At 40.7% G+C, this 17,777-nt stretch overlaps 1 protein-coding gene across 2 annotated transcripts in view; it reads right to left on the reverse strand.

The window, feature by feature from the left end:
* Nucleotides 1–588: 588 nt before the first annotated feature.
* EXT2 (exostosin glycosyltransferase 2) overlaps nt 589–17,777 on the reverse strand; it is an 84,415-nt gene continuing 67,226 nt past the window's right edge. For both annotated transcript variants that reach the window (XM_081001734.1, XM_081001733.1), the window contains 5 exons: nt 13,021–13,164; nt 11,525–11,653; nt 10,218–10,300; nt 3,577–5,179; nt 589–3,253 (listed from right to left, as the gene is read on the reverse strand). In XM_081001734.1, the coding sequence (XP_080857860.1) occupies nt 5,041–5,179; nt 10,218–10,300; nt 11,525–11,653; nt 13,021–13,164 (495 nt within the window). In that variant the 3' untranslated portion in view covers nt 589–3,253; nt 3,577–5,040. The remainder of the gene's footprint in view (nt 3,254–3,576; nt 5,180–10,217; nt 10,301–11,524; nt 11,654–13,020; nt 13,165–17,777) is intronic.

The following is a 17,777-nucleotide window of genomic DNA, read 5'->3' on the forward strand; positions in this document are numbered from 1 at the left end:
TCCATCTACCTTGTATCTACTTTGTATGGTTTTAGTTTAGATTTAAATGTATTTGCTGTTTTTGTGTTTAACTGTTTAATATTATCTGCAGTGCACATCACATTGAGACAGTTGTTTAAAAGTTGATTAGAAAATAAATGATGATGATGATAATTTCTAACCTCCAACTCTGGGATATAATGCAAGATGAGCTGCCACCTGAGCCTTATATGGTACACCATGCTCAAGATCCTCTGTTTTCTCACCTGTAGAATAAAAACATCTGCTTCTAAAAAATAAAAAAGATGTGGCATCTATTCATAATAAAATTATTTGCTAAAAGCCACACATGCTTGAAGAGTTGATATTTTTAGAAGATTCAGTGTAGATTTTGTGTTTGCTTATGTGTTGTTTTTTGTTTTAAGAATCAGAGTAGAGCTGCTAGAAGCCACAGTAAAATTTTCCGTGAGTAAAACAGAACGTACACACTCTGGCATATTTTCTTTTAAAATATCCCCAGCCCCCAAATCACAAGTCCTCTTTGATACATTGTTAAGATTACTATCCCCTCAGGTTGTACAATCAAGAGAATATATTGACTCAGGCACATTGTATTTACAAATGTTTTAATTTTTAAAAAGAAAACGCATTTACACACACACAGGGGAAAAGTGGTCCCTGGACAATGTCATTAAAGAATGCTAACAGACAGTAGAGGAAAAAAAGGTTTCCAATATAAATGCAGCTGTGAAATGTTTTAGGACCATACCTGTGACACATTTTACTGGTTGAAGACTTATTTTAAAAAAGCAACCTTCACTGGAACTCCTTCAAAGAGTTTGTTCACTTAATGCTTCTGAAATCTAGGTGGGTAAGAAAGGGATATTTCAGCCTGCTTCTGAATGTTTTCACATTGGGCAGCAGGAAATGTGAGTGTACACTCATTTTGCTACTGAGTGTACACTCAACAAGGAGCTGCAGCTTATCACAGCCCCCTGACAAAAGTACAAACCCATTTACTGCATTCACATTTTTCACTTTCAGATGTGCAGTTAACATTTAGTGTGCACCTTTAAAAATGCCATGTGTGAAATGAGATACCATTTGCCAATCAGAATTCCACTTACCGTAGTTTATCTTCCAGTTGATAAACCTGTGGCGGTGGGTACAATTGCCCTCCCAGTTATGTACGATTAGCCTTTATGAAAATATGCATTAACGTACTACAGCCGAAATACACACATTTAGGGTGATAACATGATGACACAGTAACTCTTTCGGGAACAAAGGGAAGCTCACGTAAGAGACTTCTCCAGCATACTTAATTCAATATACAGAACATCTCCAAGCTGTATGGGACTGTACCAGTAGCTATGCTGAATCCTGTTTGTCCAAATGGGAGATGGATCTTGTAAAACCTGATTCAGCAGTTAGCATCGGGTTCTAATTGGAGCAAGCAGTGGAGGAAAAAGAGCAGCTCTTGGACCCAGGATAAGAGATCAATATGTAATATAACAAAAAACATGGGTCAAATGAAAGTGTGGATGAACCCTAAGACTAGAGGTCAAGAACTATCAGTGGCACAAAGAGGAATCACCAAAGGTAATATCTTGAAAGGTAACATTGAAACGTCACATTTTCCAGAAAAAACCGATTCCATACAGTTGGAACAGGATGATGTTTCAGGTTGGAGATACTGGTAGTGTATCAGAAACACCTAAAGAATATACTGATCTAGTAACACCTGAGAAGGTAACTAGTAAACCATGTTTGAGATATCAACATCCTTATCATAGCTTAGGAAATGTGGATTGTGGAAGAGGTGAGATAAAGAAGCAGAAGCTGTCAAAGATAACTGGTGGTTAACTGATGAAACAGATAAATGGATTGGTTATGAAATGAATCCTATAATGAAACAAAGGTTTATGAATTGTTAAGTGTCTTAAAATCTCTGGCACTTAGGGAACAAATATTCTTCCTTATTTTAAAAATATGTATCTGGTCTTGTTTGCAATTTTGCAAAAAATGGAAAGGAAGTCAGGGTAATTGTTTACCCTAACTTTATACCTACTGCACACTGGTGGACACAAATACCTTCTAATGGTAGAAGTATTGTGAAATAATTTTTACAATTAGGAGTAACTAACTGCTATACACAAACTAAGGCCTTGTGAATGGGGGCAGGAATTAAAAGGGCATAAAACGTTGCAAAGATGGGCATAGATTCTGCAGCAGTTCAGCTTAAAAGTAGAGCTTATCCCAGATAAAGAAAATCAAATTATGGAACACCAATATATGTAAGATAACTTTTTAAAGAACTTGCACACTGTATTCCTAAGAAAGGAACAGGAAGGTTTTTTAAAACTATAGGGGCAGGGATGATAGTTTATAATGAAACATACATAAAAAGTAGTTAGATTGTTGAGCTTAAGTTCTCATTGGTAAAAAAAGAGAACGGCCCACTCTCACTTTTCTTGCAGTGACCGCTAATAAATGCTGCACCAAGGAAAAGAGAACCAGCTTAGATGAAGCACGCTTAAACCAGAAGGAAGGAGAGTCCTTTGCCCACTATCTCACTCAGAACAGATGCAAAATTAGTTACAGTGATAAGCCTTTTGCAAATCAGATTCTACTGAAGAGTTCTTTGTGGCTCAAAATTAAGCTCCTGGTGTTTTGAAATAAGCAAATCCTCCATCATCTAACATTATTTTCTAGTCAAAGTTATAGCAGAGGATGTAATCTGGAAAACTTTAGAAAAAAATACGTACGAAAAACACGTCTTCCCTGATGAACGGAATAGTCTAATTTATAACTCCCTGAGAGTTTGAAGTTGAAACACCCCCTTCCAGCCAGTGTTCTGTCAGTATCACCCTGACAAGGAGCAAGCCTGTTTTTCACCAGGATACTGGGGGTGGGGGAGAATCTCTGCAATTCTCAATTTCTTTCATTCAGACTCACGTGAGAAGGATGAAAAAGGTTCCTAGCATTTGTCATGCAGCTTGCAGATAGGTAAATCGCATGAGCAGACACCGTAAATAAGAGTAACCTCTGAAAACAACAGTGGAGCGGGCTTCAGAGAGATGTGCTAATCTCTCATAATGCAACATACTGGAACGCCATACCGTTGGTGCAAAGAGGAAAACTCTTTCCTCACCTAGATGAACATAAACTTATGCCTATTATCTTTAGTTTGGGTAGTAGCTGCTGCTGTGCTGGCTCAAGAAAAAAAGAAACTCAACATAAATCAATCTATACATGTTATTCCAATTAAAGCCTAGGACCTGCCGATCGAAAGGTCGGCGGTTCGAATCCCCGCGGTGGGGTGAGCTCCCGTCGTTTGGTCCCAGCTCCTGCCCACCTAGCAGTTCGAAAGCACCCTTAAGTGCAAGTAGATAAATAGGTACCGCTTTATAGCGGGAAGGTAAATGGCGTTTCCGTGTGCTGCTCTGGTGCTGGCTCACCAGAGCAGCTTCGTCACGCTGGCCACGTGACCCGGAAGCATCTTTGGACAGCGCTGGCTCCCGGCCTCTTGAGCGAGATGAGCAAGCAACCCTAGAGTCGGACACGACTGGCCCTGATGGGCAGGGGTACCTTTACCTTTTAAAGAGGTCTGTGCAATTCAAAAGCATGTCTGTTCATTCCTCAGTCCAGCTCATTCTGATGTACTATTTTGTCTGTGCATTCCCATCACTTCCTCCACTGACTGACATCAGGTCCCCAGGATTTCAAATAGGAGTCTTTCCCTGTTCTATGTTGAGATGTCAGGGACTGAACCCGTTTGCATGTAAAGCATGTGTTGTATTATTTGTTTATTAGAAATTGTTACAGAAGTGCTAACCCTGCACTGTATTAAAAAAACAAAACAAAATACAGTAAAAAATACAATGTGTTTTCATTAAAAAGTGCCAACAAATTCCTATCTGTGAATAGGTGTGTCCTTCTTCTGGGAAGGCCTACAGAAATAAACGAGGTTTTCGTGTACAACAAGTACAGATGGTTGGTGGCTGACTGACTGCTTTCAAGGGGAAGCACATTCTACTGAACTGTGGTTCTTTATGGGGCAGTGAATGGATTTTAATTATCTTGTGGGCAGTGAATTCTATGTACCAACACTTTGTGTGTAGCTTTGAGATAGTGGCTGGTCAGAAAAGTTTGCTTTTTATTAGCTGTGAATATACTTCATACCTGCACAATCCAATAGAGAAAGTGCATTTCTCTCCATAAACACGTTTAAGAATCAGAACATGGCATGTTGTTTCCTAAGCAGAGTTTCAAACTATCAACTTTGTTTAGATGCTGCATAGGTTTATGTCTTGACCACGTGCATCTGAACTGAAAAAAATGTTTCAGCATAGTAAGAAAAGGGGACTGAGGCTGGTGAAGCATGCAGTCTTCTCTTCTGTGAAAATAAACATGAAATGTGTTCACATTCATGAAGAAGTAATTTGAGTAAAGGAAATGATTTATTCTACTCCAATTGCTATCTCCCCGCCCCCTGTATAAGTCTGGTGTCATGCCAATCATCTTTTCTAATCTTACTCAGCAAAAGAAAACCTAGCATATCTGCACAAGAGTTAATCCTAATCACACATCTCAAAGGCTGCATGTAAACCAGGCTTGCATAGAAGAGAAATGTGGGGTCTATGAAGCGAAAGCAGCTCTTAGGAGAGATAGCAGTGTTTTCCATAATAGATTCCACAATAGATTTAAGTGACAACCAATGGCCCTTAGAGGAAAAAATACTGTGTGTGTGTGTGTGTGTGTGTGTGTGTAGGATTCTGTATTGTTTGTGCTTAACTCTTTGTCAGAATGTAAGGTCTGTAGAACAAATAAATATTTGTATGGCATTTCAGCAGACCCACATAGCAAGGCAGCAGCAGCATGTGGTTTGATTCTTTGCCCTGTGTTGTCCATGGAAAAAGCTTGGATTACACCAGGAGTGAGGCACCTCTGCATCCTCTTTGTAATGCACCCAGGAACTCTTCTCCAAGGCCTGATGCTCGGCACCAGTCACTGTTTGTGTATTGGATCCCAATATCCAATTGGCCTTGCGTCTATTCTTTACAAGCTTCCAATGTTAGGAAAACTTTTCAGTTTTTCAGGGAAGTCATCTTTGTACAAGACGGGATCCGCCCTGTGTTCCACCACTTTCAGAGGCATGGTCCCAAAGACGGAGGCAAACTTGTTAATGCATTCAGACCTAGGGAAAGAAACAATTGCATTGCTTAGCAACAGATCCGTTTCACTATAATATGCTAAGTTTAGCTATGCACTTACTATAACTTAATCTTCTCTTAAAACACTATATACTGTTAACACTGGGTGCCAATGTGGATTTTTTACATCATTTGCTCCTTTTTGAGAGTGGATACGTAGCTTGGGGGTACTTCTGCATCCTTTGCTGTTGATTGAGGCTCAGATGGCCTTGGTGACACAGAGTGCCTTCCATCAGTTTCATCTGGATGCTCAGCTGTGCCTCTATCTGGGCAGGGATAGCCTAACCACTGTTGCTGATTCTCTAGTATCCTCTAGGTTGGATTACTGCAAAGCGTTATATGTGGAGCTGCCTCTGAAGACGATTAGGAAACTTCAGTTAGTGCAGAATTTCGGCAAGACAGTTTAAGCATATAAAACCAATCCTGGCCCCGACAGGACTGGCTGCCAATCTAGGTCCATTTCAAAATGCTGCTTGTGAGCAGTAAAGCCCTAAACAATCCAGGACAACAATATATTGCAGACCGCCTCTCCTCATTTGAACCAGCCTGAACCCCGAGCTCATCATCTTAGGTCAGGAAAGTAGCAACACGAGAACAGGCCTTTTCTGTGGTGGCTCCTCATTTGTGGAATGCTCTCCCCAAGGAGCGTCACCTAGCACCATCATTGTATTATCTTCAGGCACCAGGCAAAAACTTTCCTCTATAACTTGGCCTTTGCCCTTTAACTATATTTAGCCTTTTAGAAGTAGGCAGGATGCTTTTAAAGTACAGGAATTTGCAAAGGAAAACCCAACAACCCTCAAATGATTCAAAGGAATACAGGTCTTATAGTATTCCCTCATCCAGAAAGCCCCCTCTCCTATCCAGTGAGGTGAATTAGCTCAAAACTGTATTTACACCTCAGATTTTAAGTGCTTTGGTAGCTCACACCTCCAACAGAACCCCCTATTGGCTCTGCGATCTTATGGATAAAGCTTTCTGCTTCCCTAGACCACAAACCAAAGAATGGGCAAGGAATACTGTAACTTTGCTGGCACAGGATTCTAAGGAGACAGCTTAACACAGAAGACACAGCCCGCTATTCCTGACTTTGCACACCACTTGCTCCTAGATCAGGTATACTCCCTCCCTTCTTTTTTCTCCTGTAGCAAATTATTACACTCAGTCTTCAGGCTTGGGTAGTTAGGGACTCTCCTTTACTCTCATAATTAAGGTGTGCATCTGTAATCTTGCTGTCTGAAGATCCTAGTCTTCCCAGAGCTGTACATCAAATACATGTGGGGTGGTGAGCACACAAGTGGGTTCGGAGGAGTCACTGTGTAAGTTGTAGGAAGTGTTAGAATTCCTGCTCCATGATTGCAGTCATGGGATTTTTGCCTATCACATGGCGGTGTATGTTTTGACTCCACAGAGTGGGAAGTGACAGAGACAGGATGTTTGTGTTACTGTGTTCTGTGAAGTGGGACTATTGTCCTTTGTCCCTTTTCTCTTTGCTGTCTGATGTTAGAGAGAGAGGGAGCCATGCTGTAGTGCTCTGTGTGTGCTTATATGTAAATAAAGTAGACTAGCCAAAATGCTGAGTTGCTGAGGTCTGTTACATAAACTGCGAACACTCTGTGGATCCCTAAGTGTGCCGATATCTGTTGGCATCGGTCGCTGTGATGTTCGGGCTGAAAAAAGCTTTTGAAGCTCCCAAACGATCAACCAGGAGGGAGAGAACATGCCAGTTGGGCATGTGTCTCTGCCAGGGTCCTACTTGGGTGTAGGACGAGCTCCTGACAGGAAGTACAGTAAAGGGGCCATTGGCACCTTAAACCTAGCAAACTATTGCATGCATTTTCCTACTTGGTCAGATGCACAAAACAGGAGGCGGAGCCTCATACCATATAGGATTTGGCAAAGATGTGAAGCTCTTTGACTGAAACATTTAATCGTAGCGAAGAGAAAGGAGATGCTGTCAGCTGCACATTTCCACAGAGGTCAAAGATTCCCTATTCCCTCCCCACCAGAATTCCAGGCATTCTTAAAGCAATGTACATGTTGTAAACTAGGGTGGATTAGCTGCCAACATAGCTCTTAAAGAGCCACTGTCAGGTTGAATTTGGCTCAGAACAGGCCTTGCAAAAATAAGCAGTTAAGAAACCAAAAGGCATTCTGAAATAGTTCTTGGATTTTTTTATTTTATTTTAAAAATTCCCTGGAAACAGGGTTTCCCCTAAAAACAAACAAGCATTCTCTTTAGGGTCTGTACAGCACTGATTGTACTTGAGAGCTTGAAATACAACATTACTTTAAAACCCAAACCTGAAACTGACTGGTTTATTTTCATTGTCCAACTGAGTGAAATAAAGTATCCATATTTAATAATATTGGATTTTACCCCATCTCCCCATGGGGTTAGCAGTAAGTAACAGAGCAAATTTATCTGAAAGAATATAACTGTTAGAACTCTGATGTCTACAAGGTACCCTGGTAAACTGTGCTGGATGTTTAACATACTAAGTTCCAGTGAGCATGCTAATACAAAGGGTGCAAAAACTCATTCAATGCCAAATAGTGGGAAACAGTTTTATGATGGGGAAAGTCTTAAGTAAGGAATAGGATGGTAAAGTAACAAGGGAAGTAAGGGCATGGCAATTATGATTAAGTGGTCAGTAAGCTGAGGGAAGCAAGAAAAAATTGCCATGGAGGATGATGTCCATTGTGGGGTATTAGTGTCCCTTCCATAAGGCCACTAGAAACTTTTAAAACTTTTCACTAGCTTGAAATCAACAATGCCTATTAAACTGAAAGTTTTTCTCAGTAAGCATTAGGATTGGAAATTTGGATTTCCAAAACAGACAAAAACATAGGTGCTAGGATACTAATTTTGTGTGCAGTACATTCAGTTCGATACCTGCAAAATGAACACACAAATATGTATGAAGTGCACCACCCTGTGCTCCTTTGAGATTTATTTATAAGAATAAATAAGAATAATGTCAGTACAGCAGCTCTTTTAATATCCTGTATGAAATTAATGTCAACTTGATATTTGAGGGAGGGGATCTGCATGATAAAAGCTATTGACAGAAATGAAAATTAAATGATATCCCGTAAACACAATGGACATTAAAGCCAAATGTGATTTCTACCTTTAAAGGCGTGAACAGCACATCCGGATCAAATGCATCAGCCCAAAATGATGGGAGAAACATGACTAGTACCACAGGCCCATTCACGCACCCAACACCCACATTGGATGATTCTCATAACTATTATCTCATTCAGATATGCTGTGGAAGTGGTGCGGATGAGGAATTTAAGTCTACAGCAGTAGAACCATACCTAAGCCTGAAAATCTGAGAAGCCAGATAAGATAATGTAAGAAGAGCTTGCTGGGTCAGGCCAAACCTACCCAATCCAGCAGTCTGTTCTCACAGTAGAAAAGCAGATGCCCATGGGAAGCCTATGTGCAGAAGCTGAGCACAACAGCACTCACCCAACCAACCAACCTGCGATTCTCAGCAACCAGTATGTAGAGGCAATGTTGCCTCCAACACGGGAGGTAGAACACAAAATAAGATCTAAGCCATGGACAAGAGGATTCAACGCTATGATATTAAATTGAAAATGAAGAATACTGTGCAACTAGATCTTGCCTCTGAATCCTCTAAAGTTAGTGCAGTCCTGTCTTAAGACTGCTTGGAAGGAAAGGTTCCTCTCAAAATTAACACAGTTTAGGGCCTGATTAAAATGTGGAACATAGTGCTACATAGGTGACAGCCTAGTTTGTTCATTGACAAGACTCATGATGAGAGTGTCAGAGGGCCCACACAGGAGGAAAAGGATAAGGTTCATTTCACATTTTAAGTTCCTAAGGAATCCACCCCCTCCAATTGGAAACTATTCTAATCTATAGCATAAGGTGTCATGATTAAGTAGTACTTCCTGATGGCTTTTCCTTAATTTAATCCCCTTTTTTCATATTATATATCCTTGTGCCACCCAAAATAACTTATCACCATGCTTGGTGTTTACATTCTTAAATACTTGAAGACTTATACCTATTTAGTAATTTCTTATCGAGGCTATATATATTTGTCTTAATCTCTTCTCATAAATCAGTCCTTCACACAGCCTGTGACAGTGTCCATTTCACCAGTGATCTCTTAACTTCTCAGTGAAACATTGCGATGGAAAGAGCACAAAGTGAATACAAAATATCCCTATTGTTATAGTTGCAAAGCATTATAAAGGAAGGAGTGTGTAGATGTCTGGTAAGTGTGCTTCAAATAGCTATTTCTCTTCTGATTGGGTGCCCTTCTATCCAGAATTACAGAGCTCAAGATTCTGAAATATAACACAATAGGTAATTTGTTTGTACTATAATACTGTTTCTCTCAGTTACTCTCATTTAGAGGTATGCATTTCAGATTATTCTTAATATGCCATACTTTCCCTCTCTCATGGCAACATAGACTTGACAGTTAAGGCCTGTTGAAATCAGTTCAATACCACTAAACCCTATTTCAAAAGGTAGCAAAATATGCTTTTTAATGGAGTCATTAAGGAAGTATGAAAGGAGATAGGCAAAAGGGGACCGTGTTTTATTTCTATCTGCTTTCATGCTAAAATATGAATGCAGGCTGCACCTCCAAAGCCTTGAGCTCAGACCATTCTCTTTTTCCTATAATTTTATTTTTGGTTTTCTATCATTCTAATAAGTTCATCATTTTAATTTACTTGAAACAATTCTATTATTGCTTGACATGCCGTCTTATTAAGCACAAGGATGCCTGTGCTCCTATGTGTGTATAGTACATATTCAAACCCAATAGACCTGCTGGGCTCGGGATGCAATCAGCTAGCTTCTCAGCATAAGTAACGGGCAAGTTGTCTCATGCTAAAACTGCCTTTGCAAATTAGATCTGTGTAACCATGTTTTTGTAAATAAAAGCAGTGAATGATTTGGTCCTAACTTCAAAGACTCTTATGGATTAAGCACTGGGAATGGCAAAGGGAACAGGATGGGACACTCACCTTTCCACCATGTGTGTTTGGTCTAGTGATAACCCATCAATAGCTGTGCATTCTGGACATTTAAATTTCTTTCTTGGGGTCACCTGTGCAAAGTCAACACAACATTGTCACAGCACAAACATTAACCCCCGCGTTCAGAAATGCAGCACAGTGCCCTTGAACATATTTGTACTGTAAGTCAAAGCCTCGAAGGGGGGGGAGAACCTATGCCACTTAGTTCCATCTGGCCCAGCTGACTGCAAAACTCACAGTGACCCAATAAAAAATGCTTGGAGGGGTTTTGCCTTCTGTAAGTGGAAAGTAGTGGCGATGACAAGCTCCTTAATTCCTGTTTAATGACTGTTTTCTCACTGCCAAGGTCCCTGTATAAACACCATTTGTTCTTGCAGCCATAAGAGCGATGAAATATAGCTTCCCATACTTCACCGTAACCTTAATCCAACAGACACACTTTGCTCACTTAATAGCTGACTGGCAAACTCTGCGAGGCTCTCCCAACTGCACCGAGGTGCCAAATGACTCTGCAGTGCCCTTGCACAGTTCAGAAACTCTCACAGCAAACACACACACACTTTATCTTCTAAGGCTTTTCTAGGAAACACAGCCACCGGTCTGGATAAATGATGATGGACAGGCAGGAAAGCAGACCTTGCTAATTGAAGTAATGCCTGGAGGCCTCTAAATCTCATTCCGAGTTGACACACTTTGAAATGAGCAGACAAAGTGAACATCCAGGCCAAGGAAATGTGTTGAAACATGTCAGGAAATTAATTCAGGGATAAAAGTTCATTTAAAAACTGATCTTGCAATTAACATTCCTGCAATTAGCATTCCTATAAATCAGCTGTTGCCAGTTAAGATAGACAGGGATGGATCGGGTTGGGCATGTTTTCCTCCTTTTAATTTTGCTCAGTGATTTGAACAAAAAATGTTTAACTTGCTCTCCCCTCCACCCCCCCCCAACACAACATTTGTCTGGTCAGAATGATCACAGCTAATGGGATCAACACCTCCTTACGCAACCAAAATGGCTCAAACTCCTCAAATCCATATGACATTTGTCCAAAAGTAATAGCTGGGAACATATGGGAGATCTAGATTCAAATCTCTACTCTGTCATGAAGATCACTGGGTAACCCTGAGCCAGTCACTCTGTCTCTCAGCCTAAACCTAATCTACTATACAGGGCTGTTGTGAGGGGTAACCTGTACATCGAGTTCCTTGAAGGAAGGGTGGGATTAAAAAAAATGGCATGAATAAAACAAAACATTACCATGTCTGAGAGAAACAGCTGAAGCAAAGCTTACCTTAATAACCGCTTTTCCAGTAACATTGGCCACTAGAAAATTCATGGCAATGTCCTCACAATTCATGTGAGCATCCACCCAGTTCTTGATGTCCCCAGGCATTTTGTATGTGTACAAGTAGTTAAAATACTGCAGAAAGGAAAAGCGATTTGAGATAAAAAAAGTAATATTTGTGAATATCTGCTGCAGTTGCAGGTTTCCTAAACCATAAAAAACCAAGACAGGTTTAAACTGGAATGGGAGTTAAGTGAGCAGGTTCCACTGGGAATTAACAGAGGTTTGCACAAAAAATTATGCCACATCCTTGCAGCAGTCCCTTTCAGGTTGGCCTTTGCACCATTGGATGGAACCAACTGTATTTTATGATTACTTTTATTTTATACATGCTCTGAGTATAAACACAATGGAATTAATAATAAAATTAGAATCAGAATTAGAATTAAAAATAAACAAATGCATAATAAAAATAAAACAGCAGAAAAATAAAATTGGAGGGGTGCGCGCGCTCCAAAACACAGGTGGCATTTTAAAATACCTTTTATTTTAAAAATGTAAAAGATCCTTGCCTGGTGCCACAGAGAGAGTGGGAGCTAAAGGAATGTATTCCAAAGATGGGCATGCCACTACTGGAAAGGCTGTCATTGGTCACCACTATGGGGGCAACTGGAGAAGGACTTGTGAGGATTAGTGCAGTACACAAGCAGGTACATGGGAGCAGGCAGCCCCGAAGATACAACTCCACTAGAGGTGTATCATGCCCAACATGTATTCCCACCCCACTGCGCTATTCCCTAATCTCTTCAGTAGCTTAGATACTTGATCCAACATGGCATTTTAAAACAGAAAGCCGCAATTTGAACTCGCTGGACCAACTACAGTCGTGCCTTGGTTTTCGAACAGAATGCGTTCCAGAAGTCTATTCGACTTCCGAAACATTCAGAAACCAAGGCGTGGCTTCCGGAAACACAAGCATTACCTCATCATTCCACTGTAAATGTCGCGCAAAACCTTTTCTGATAATCTTATTTGTGCCAGTAGCCTAGATCCAAAGAACAAGTACCACATGGCCATGAAATGTCTGGGCTTGAGCTACTCAAACACAGCCTTCCTAATGTCACACGGTGAACTTCTTTCAAATCAATGAATCTTTCAAAAACATTTTTAAAATATGGAATGTGCCATTCAAGGGCAGAGATGAATAAAAATAGCCACTTGTATGCAAACATATTAGCCCTTCCCCTCTGCTGAAAAACCCGTAACATTATACCTCTGAGTCTGTATCCAAATATTCCAAACAGATAGACATTTTATTCCAAGGGATCCACCAACAGAATGTGGCTTCTTTCTCCTTCATATCTGCCTTCACCAGCACATCAGAGGAAGATCACCGACGCCTGCATTATGCTATAACGTGTCTACCATCCACTACTGACATACAAGGCTCTGTCCCTATGCCACATGCAAACCCACTACTTCAGAATTATGTCACTTCTTACCTTGTGGTAAAACGCTGCTCCTGTGAGCACCATTGAAACTTCATTGGTCCACTCCGACTCATATTTCCACTTGCTTGTTTCATGGTCCCACAAATGTAGGCGACCAGGATATCCGACAAGCCGGTCAGGGAACTCTCTCCATACCTGCAGAGTATAACTGAGGTGTTATGCTAATGGTATTCGCCAAAAAGCTGGACCCAGAAAATAACAGTTATAGATAAATACAGAGTGTCTGCCACAGGTTACAATGGTGTAAATCAGAACTCCCCTGACCAACCTTCCCCTTCCCATTTTGTGATGTTTGCTTCAGCAGCTGCTCTCTCCTTGGGCCTTTCTGAAAGCAGTTGTTACTACTACTACTACTACTACTACTACTACTACTACTATATCTGTTCTTGTGGGAATGGTGGGTGTGCCCCCACCTCCTACTGTGGCATCAGCACTGCTGCTCCTCCTTGCCCAATTCTGGTCTATAGCCAACTTTCAGTTGTCCCTCTGTCAACTTGGCATTGGCTGCTAAATATCACTCTACTGTACATCAATATAGTACAGGGATCAAGACTCTTCAGGCAGCCTGTCATCCTTATGGGATGTTATAACCAAGTGTCTTCGAAACATTTAGGTTGTTTTCTTGAGCTGTGTTAAGCAGTCATCTGCTTTCATTTCCCTTGCAAAAGGATTATTGGAGATTAAATGGTTGATTCATACAACAGTCTTTCCTGACAGCCTATTTCACTTTCTTCAATTCCTTTCACCTACCATATGCTCCCCCAAACAGCTTCAGATGTGACTGTTTTTCATTTCAGTCAGTGACCACAGTGACAGTTTGTGATACTGCATTTGGAGTGAGTAAAAAAATAATATCCTAGTGACACAGTAATCTGAAACAATAAATCTTCACAAAGAGTACTTCATACAATATGCACTTTCGAAAATGAAAAAAAATGTTTGTGCAAATATGGCTTATTATTACAAAAATAAACAGAAAACAATTTCAGCTTTCATGTTTAGACTTTGGGCAGGCGGGTTAAGACAAATGCTTTGATCATGAGGTGAACAGTTTTTATATGGACTAATCTAGTAAAATCTAGTAGTTTTGTATGAATCATTTCCTAGTGTGGCTCAAGTCACTTTTGGACATACATGAGAACTTTTTTATGTTTTTCAACAACTTTCTAGGTGCTTTGGTAGCAGTACTGCTACAGTTTCTTTCCACTTGCCTTGTTCCTGGCACCTGGATACAATCAAGATGCTTATTCCTATCACTTCATTACTCTGCTAGCGACTACCAGATCAAAACACAAGCTGACAAGAATAGGGACAAGTCATCATTAATACACCCCTTACATACAGTGCTGGCTACATTACTCAAAGACACATTTCCCGGAGTGAGCAGGAAAGGAAAGATGCGCGTGCCCAATAATACGGTGGTACAAATTGCAGGTAGGCCATTTAAAGACAGAGGAAGTTCTATCTGTGAAGTGCATTGTTTAGTTATCTGTGGTTACAATTCACACACACACAAAACGTATGTGTATGTGTGAACATTTGAAAATAGCATGGGTGCTTCCCTTGCTTGGCACAAGCAATGCTACTGGCACTAATCAGACATTTTAGGGATAATGTGACAGGTGTGCTTCACCTATGTACCATTGTTCACTACAGTGAGCACTGTAAAGCACGGAAGAAGTTGTGTATGCCTGTAAGTAAATACTGAGAGGCAGTACGCCACTGAATAGCAGTTTCTGCAGAGGGAGCATACTCAGTGGAAGAGCACACGCTCAACATCAGGCAAGTCCCAGGTTCAAGCTGTAGCATCTCCATTTAAGGATGTCAGATAGCAGGTGATGGCAAAGACCTCGTCTAGAGTCCCTGAAGGACCACTGGAAGTCAAACAAGTCAGACTAGGCAATGCTGGGCAAGTAGTTTGATCTGTAATAGCAAGAGAGGGATGTTTCTGGCATAACCTGCTTGTAAGCTTCCTAGAAACATCTGCCTGGCCACTGCCGAATGCTGGACTTGATGGAGCTTTTGGTCTGAACCAGCAGGGATCTTCTTATGTTCTTATATATGTACCAATGGTAATTCATCTCCACTATTACCCACAAGTGACAGGAGATGTGCATCTCCGCCTTGACACTTCTGAGTGCTCACCACATTAAACACTGTGATCACCAGTGTATTCACATTAAACATGACTGCCACATAATGTGTGGATCGGTTTTGACAGATCACAGTCAAAACATCAGAAACAATGGAAGAGCTAGCTAACTTCTCATGTGGTCAGTCTACATTTGGTGTCTCCATTTTTACTCTGATAAATGCTTCTTGACTTATTTCATATGGTTTACATCCCGATAATTCAACCAAGACAGTTCTGATGAAAATGCACAAGAATCTTACACAAGAATCTTACTTGTCAAACCCAAAGATTCTCACCCTGTCTTTCTGCTTTTCGGTTCCTTCTTTCTCCCTGCTTTTAATGCTGTCAGTCATACATTAGTGCCACAGAATCTGGGGTTTCACAGCTCAAACCTGGCCTGGTTTCATTTCTCAAACATTTTCCAAACATTCTTTTGGTGGCTTTCCCCTCTTCTCTACCCTTATTTTTTATTTTGTTGGCATTGTCCAAGGTTCTAGCATCAGTCCCTTATTTCTGACCCTATGGAAAGACCTATAATGCAAAATGGCGAGCAGCTCTCCTTGCAGTCTCTATGATGTCCCATCCTTTTCTTTGCCCTGCAGAAGTGTTGCTACAGTGTCACTGAGTTTGCAACTCTTTGCACCTACCAGTGCAGAAGTGTTGTGCCATAAAGGCAGATCAGATAATGAGAGGCCAGACAGGAAACTTAAGGGAAAAACTTGGAGGTGGGGGAGGGTTGAAAAGGACAGCTATAGGGGAAGAGAAGAGATAATGGTTAAAGAGAGACTGGGGAAGAAAGCTGAAAATAGGCAGGTTCAGCTGTGAAGACAGTTTCAGCTGACTGGCATAGTGCATGTATTAGAGACTACGAACATCACAACACTCTGATGTAAACTGAAGTATGTCTAATAAATGGAAGCAGAGGAAGGAACCAGGCAGTGAAATTGAAATAAAAACATTTTACGGCTTATCGTGCTAAATTATATTATTTCAGAAAAATTATACAAGTTGCTTGTATAAGTACGATAAAGCTAATCTAATTTAGCTTTGAAATATAAGGAGGCCTGTAGTATAGCTTATAAATTGATTTATTCATAAATTATCTTAAAATTACCCTGAGATGCTGGAGTTGTTCCACCTTTCTTCTGCTCTGAAGCACCCAAAACATACTTATGTATAATACAATGATGGAGAAGAAATGAGAGGCTCCCGAAAGGATGGGCTATTTACTACTTCTAAGTTAGGAACAGAGGCAAAACCCAGGTTCCATTCAGACATCACATTCCTTGCCTCCAAACCACAGTTTCATGACCAGAAATGCATAAAGATTGAGCTAGAATGGGTGATAAAGGCAGTCTTAGTCTCTCTTTTATTGCTAACTGGTGACCACATATAAAGGTAATCACATGCTCATATGTTGAAGACAGCATACATTCTTCTATGAACAGTTAAGAAAATATACTCATAGGAAAGTTTTGAGCCTAAACTTTAGATTAATAGGGAAAACAGCTGTTGCTCATATAGGACATAGTGCTCGCTTTATTACCGTAGCAGAAGAATGGCAAAGTGTAAGTCCAGCAACTACATGTCGAAGAGCATTAGAACTAGGTAAAAATGACAACAGCAGCAGCCAAACATTTTTCCATACCTAGCTGACACTTTGGCTTTGCCCGACGCCTGACTTGTTTTTCTATGAATATACAGGAAGTGTGCCAAGTTAAACCTTAAACGGCAAGAAGAGCAGAAATCTTTGCTCAGCCTCAACAGGCACTTAGCATTTATCATCAATGCGAAACATAAGCCTGCCTCAGGCATTCTATTCACATGTAGAGCTCATAAGGAAGCAGGGATGAGCACAGTAAGTTCCCCCTTATCGCCACCATGGCTCTTTCAGGGTTCTAAACTCTGTGGGGAGATGCCATGAGCGCATGAGGATCTCCACTTTGGGAGGTTGCCTTCCAAGTCTTGGACAAGGAATATAGTCACAGTGATGGGGGTAGAGCTTAGCATGCCTGTCGCCCCCTGTGTGTTGGTTTTACAAGCAAGCTGGGCTACAAGAACAAGCAAGAGTTATCCCTCTTTTTCAGCAGTGTACAGAAGCAGGCAGAGCTGAAGCCACTGGCTTCTCACAAAGAACATAAGACCGACAATTCCCAACACAGAGAGATAAACAGAGAGATTCATAAGCACTACAATTGATATTAAATGTATATTTTGGGACACAAAGAAACAAATTTTAAACACAACCACGTCATGGTTAAAGAAAGGTAGCTTCCAGCTGCATAAAGGTTGAAAATGAAAAATGTGGTTTAGAGCAAGACTGGTCTGCTTCGCCTTCATTTTCAAAAATTATGTTCAGCTGAATCCATGTTACATTTCTTTGCTCTTTTGCTTTTATCTTTCTTGTAAGGGGAACAGAAACAGCTGATGAATGGGTAGAAATGTTGTATAGTCCTAACTGTTTAAGAGCACAGAACACTATCTGTCAGTACTTCTGTCAACACAATGCTGAAAAGCTGTCCTCTTACTTCTCACAAAGCTTCCACTTCAAGTCACAGAGCTGTAGATATTCGCATGCCTCCTTAAATTAAACAGCACATAGGGGCTATATTGC

Source organism: Podarcis pityusensis, assembly GCF_964106645.2.
Source record: "Podarcis pityusensis genome assembly, chromosome: 1".
NCBI lineage: Eukaryota > Metazoa > Chordata > Lepidosauria > Squamata > Lacertidae > Podarcis > Podarcis pityusensis.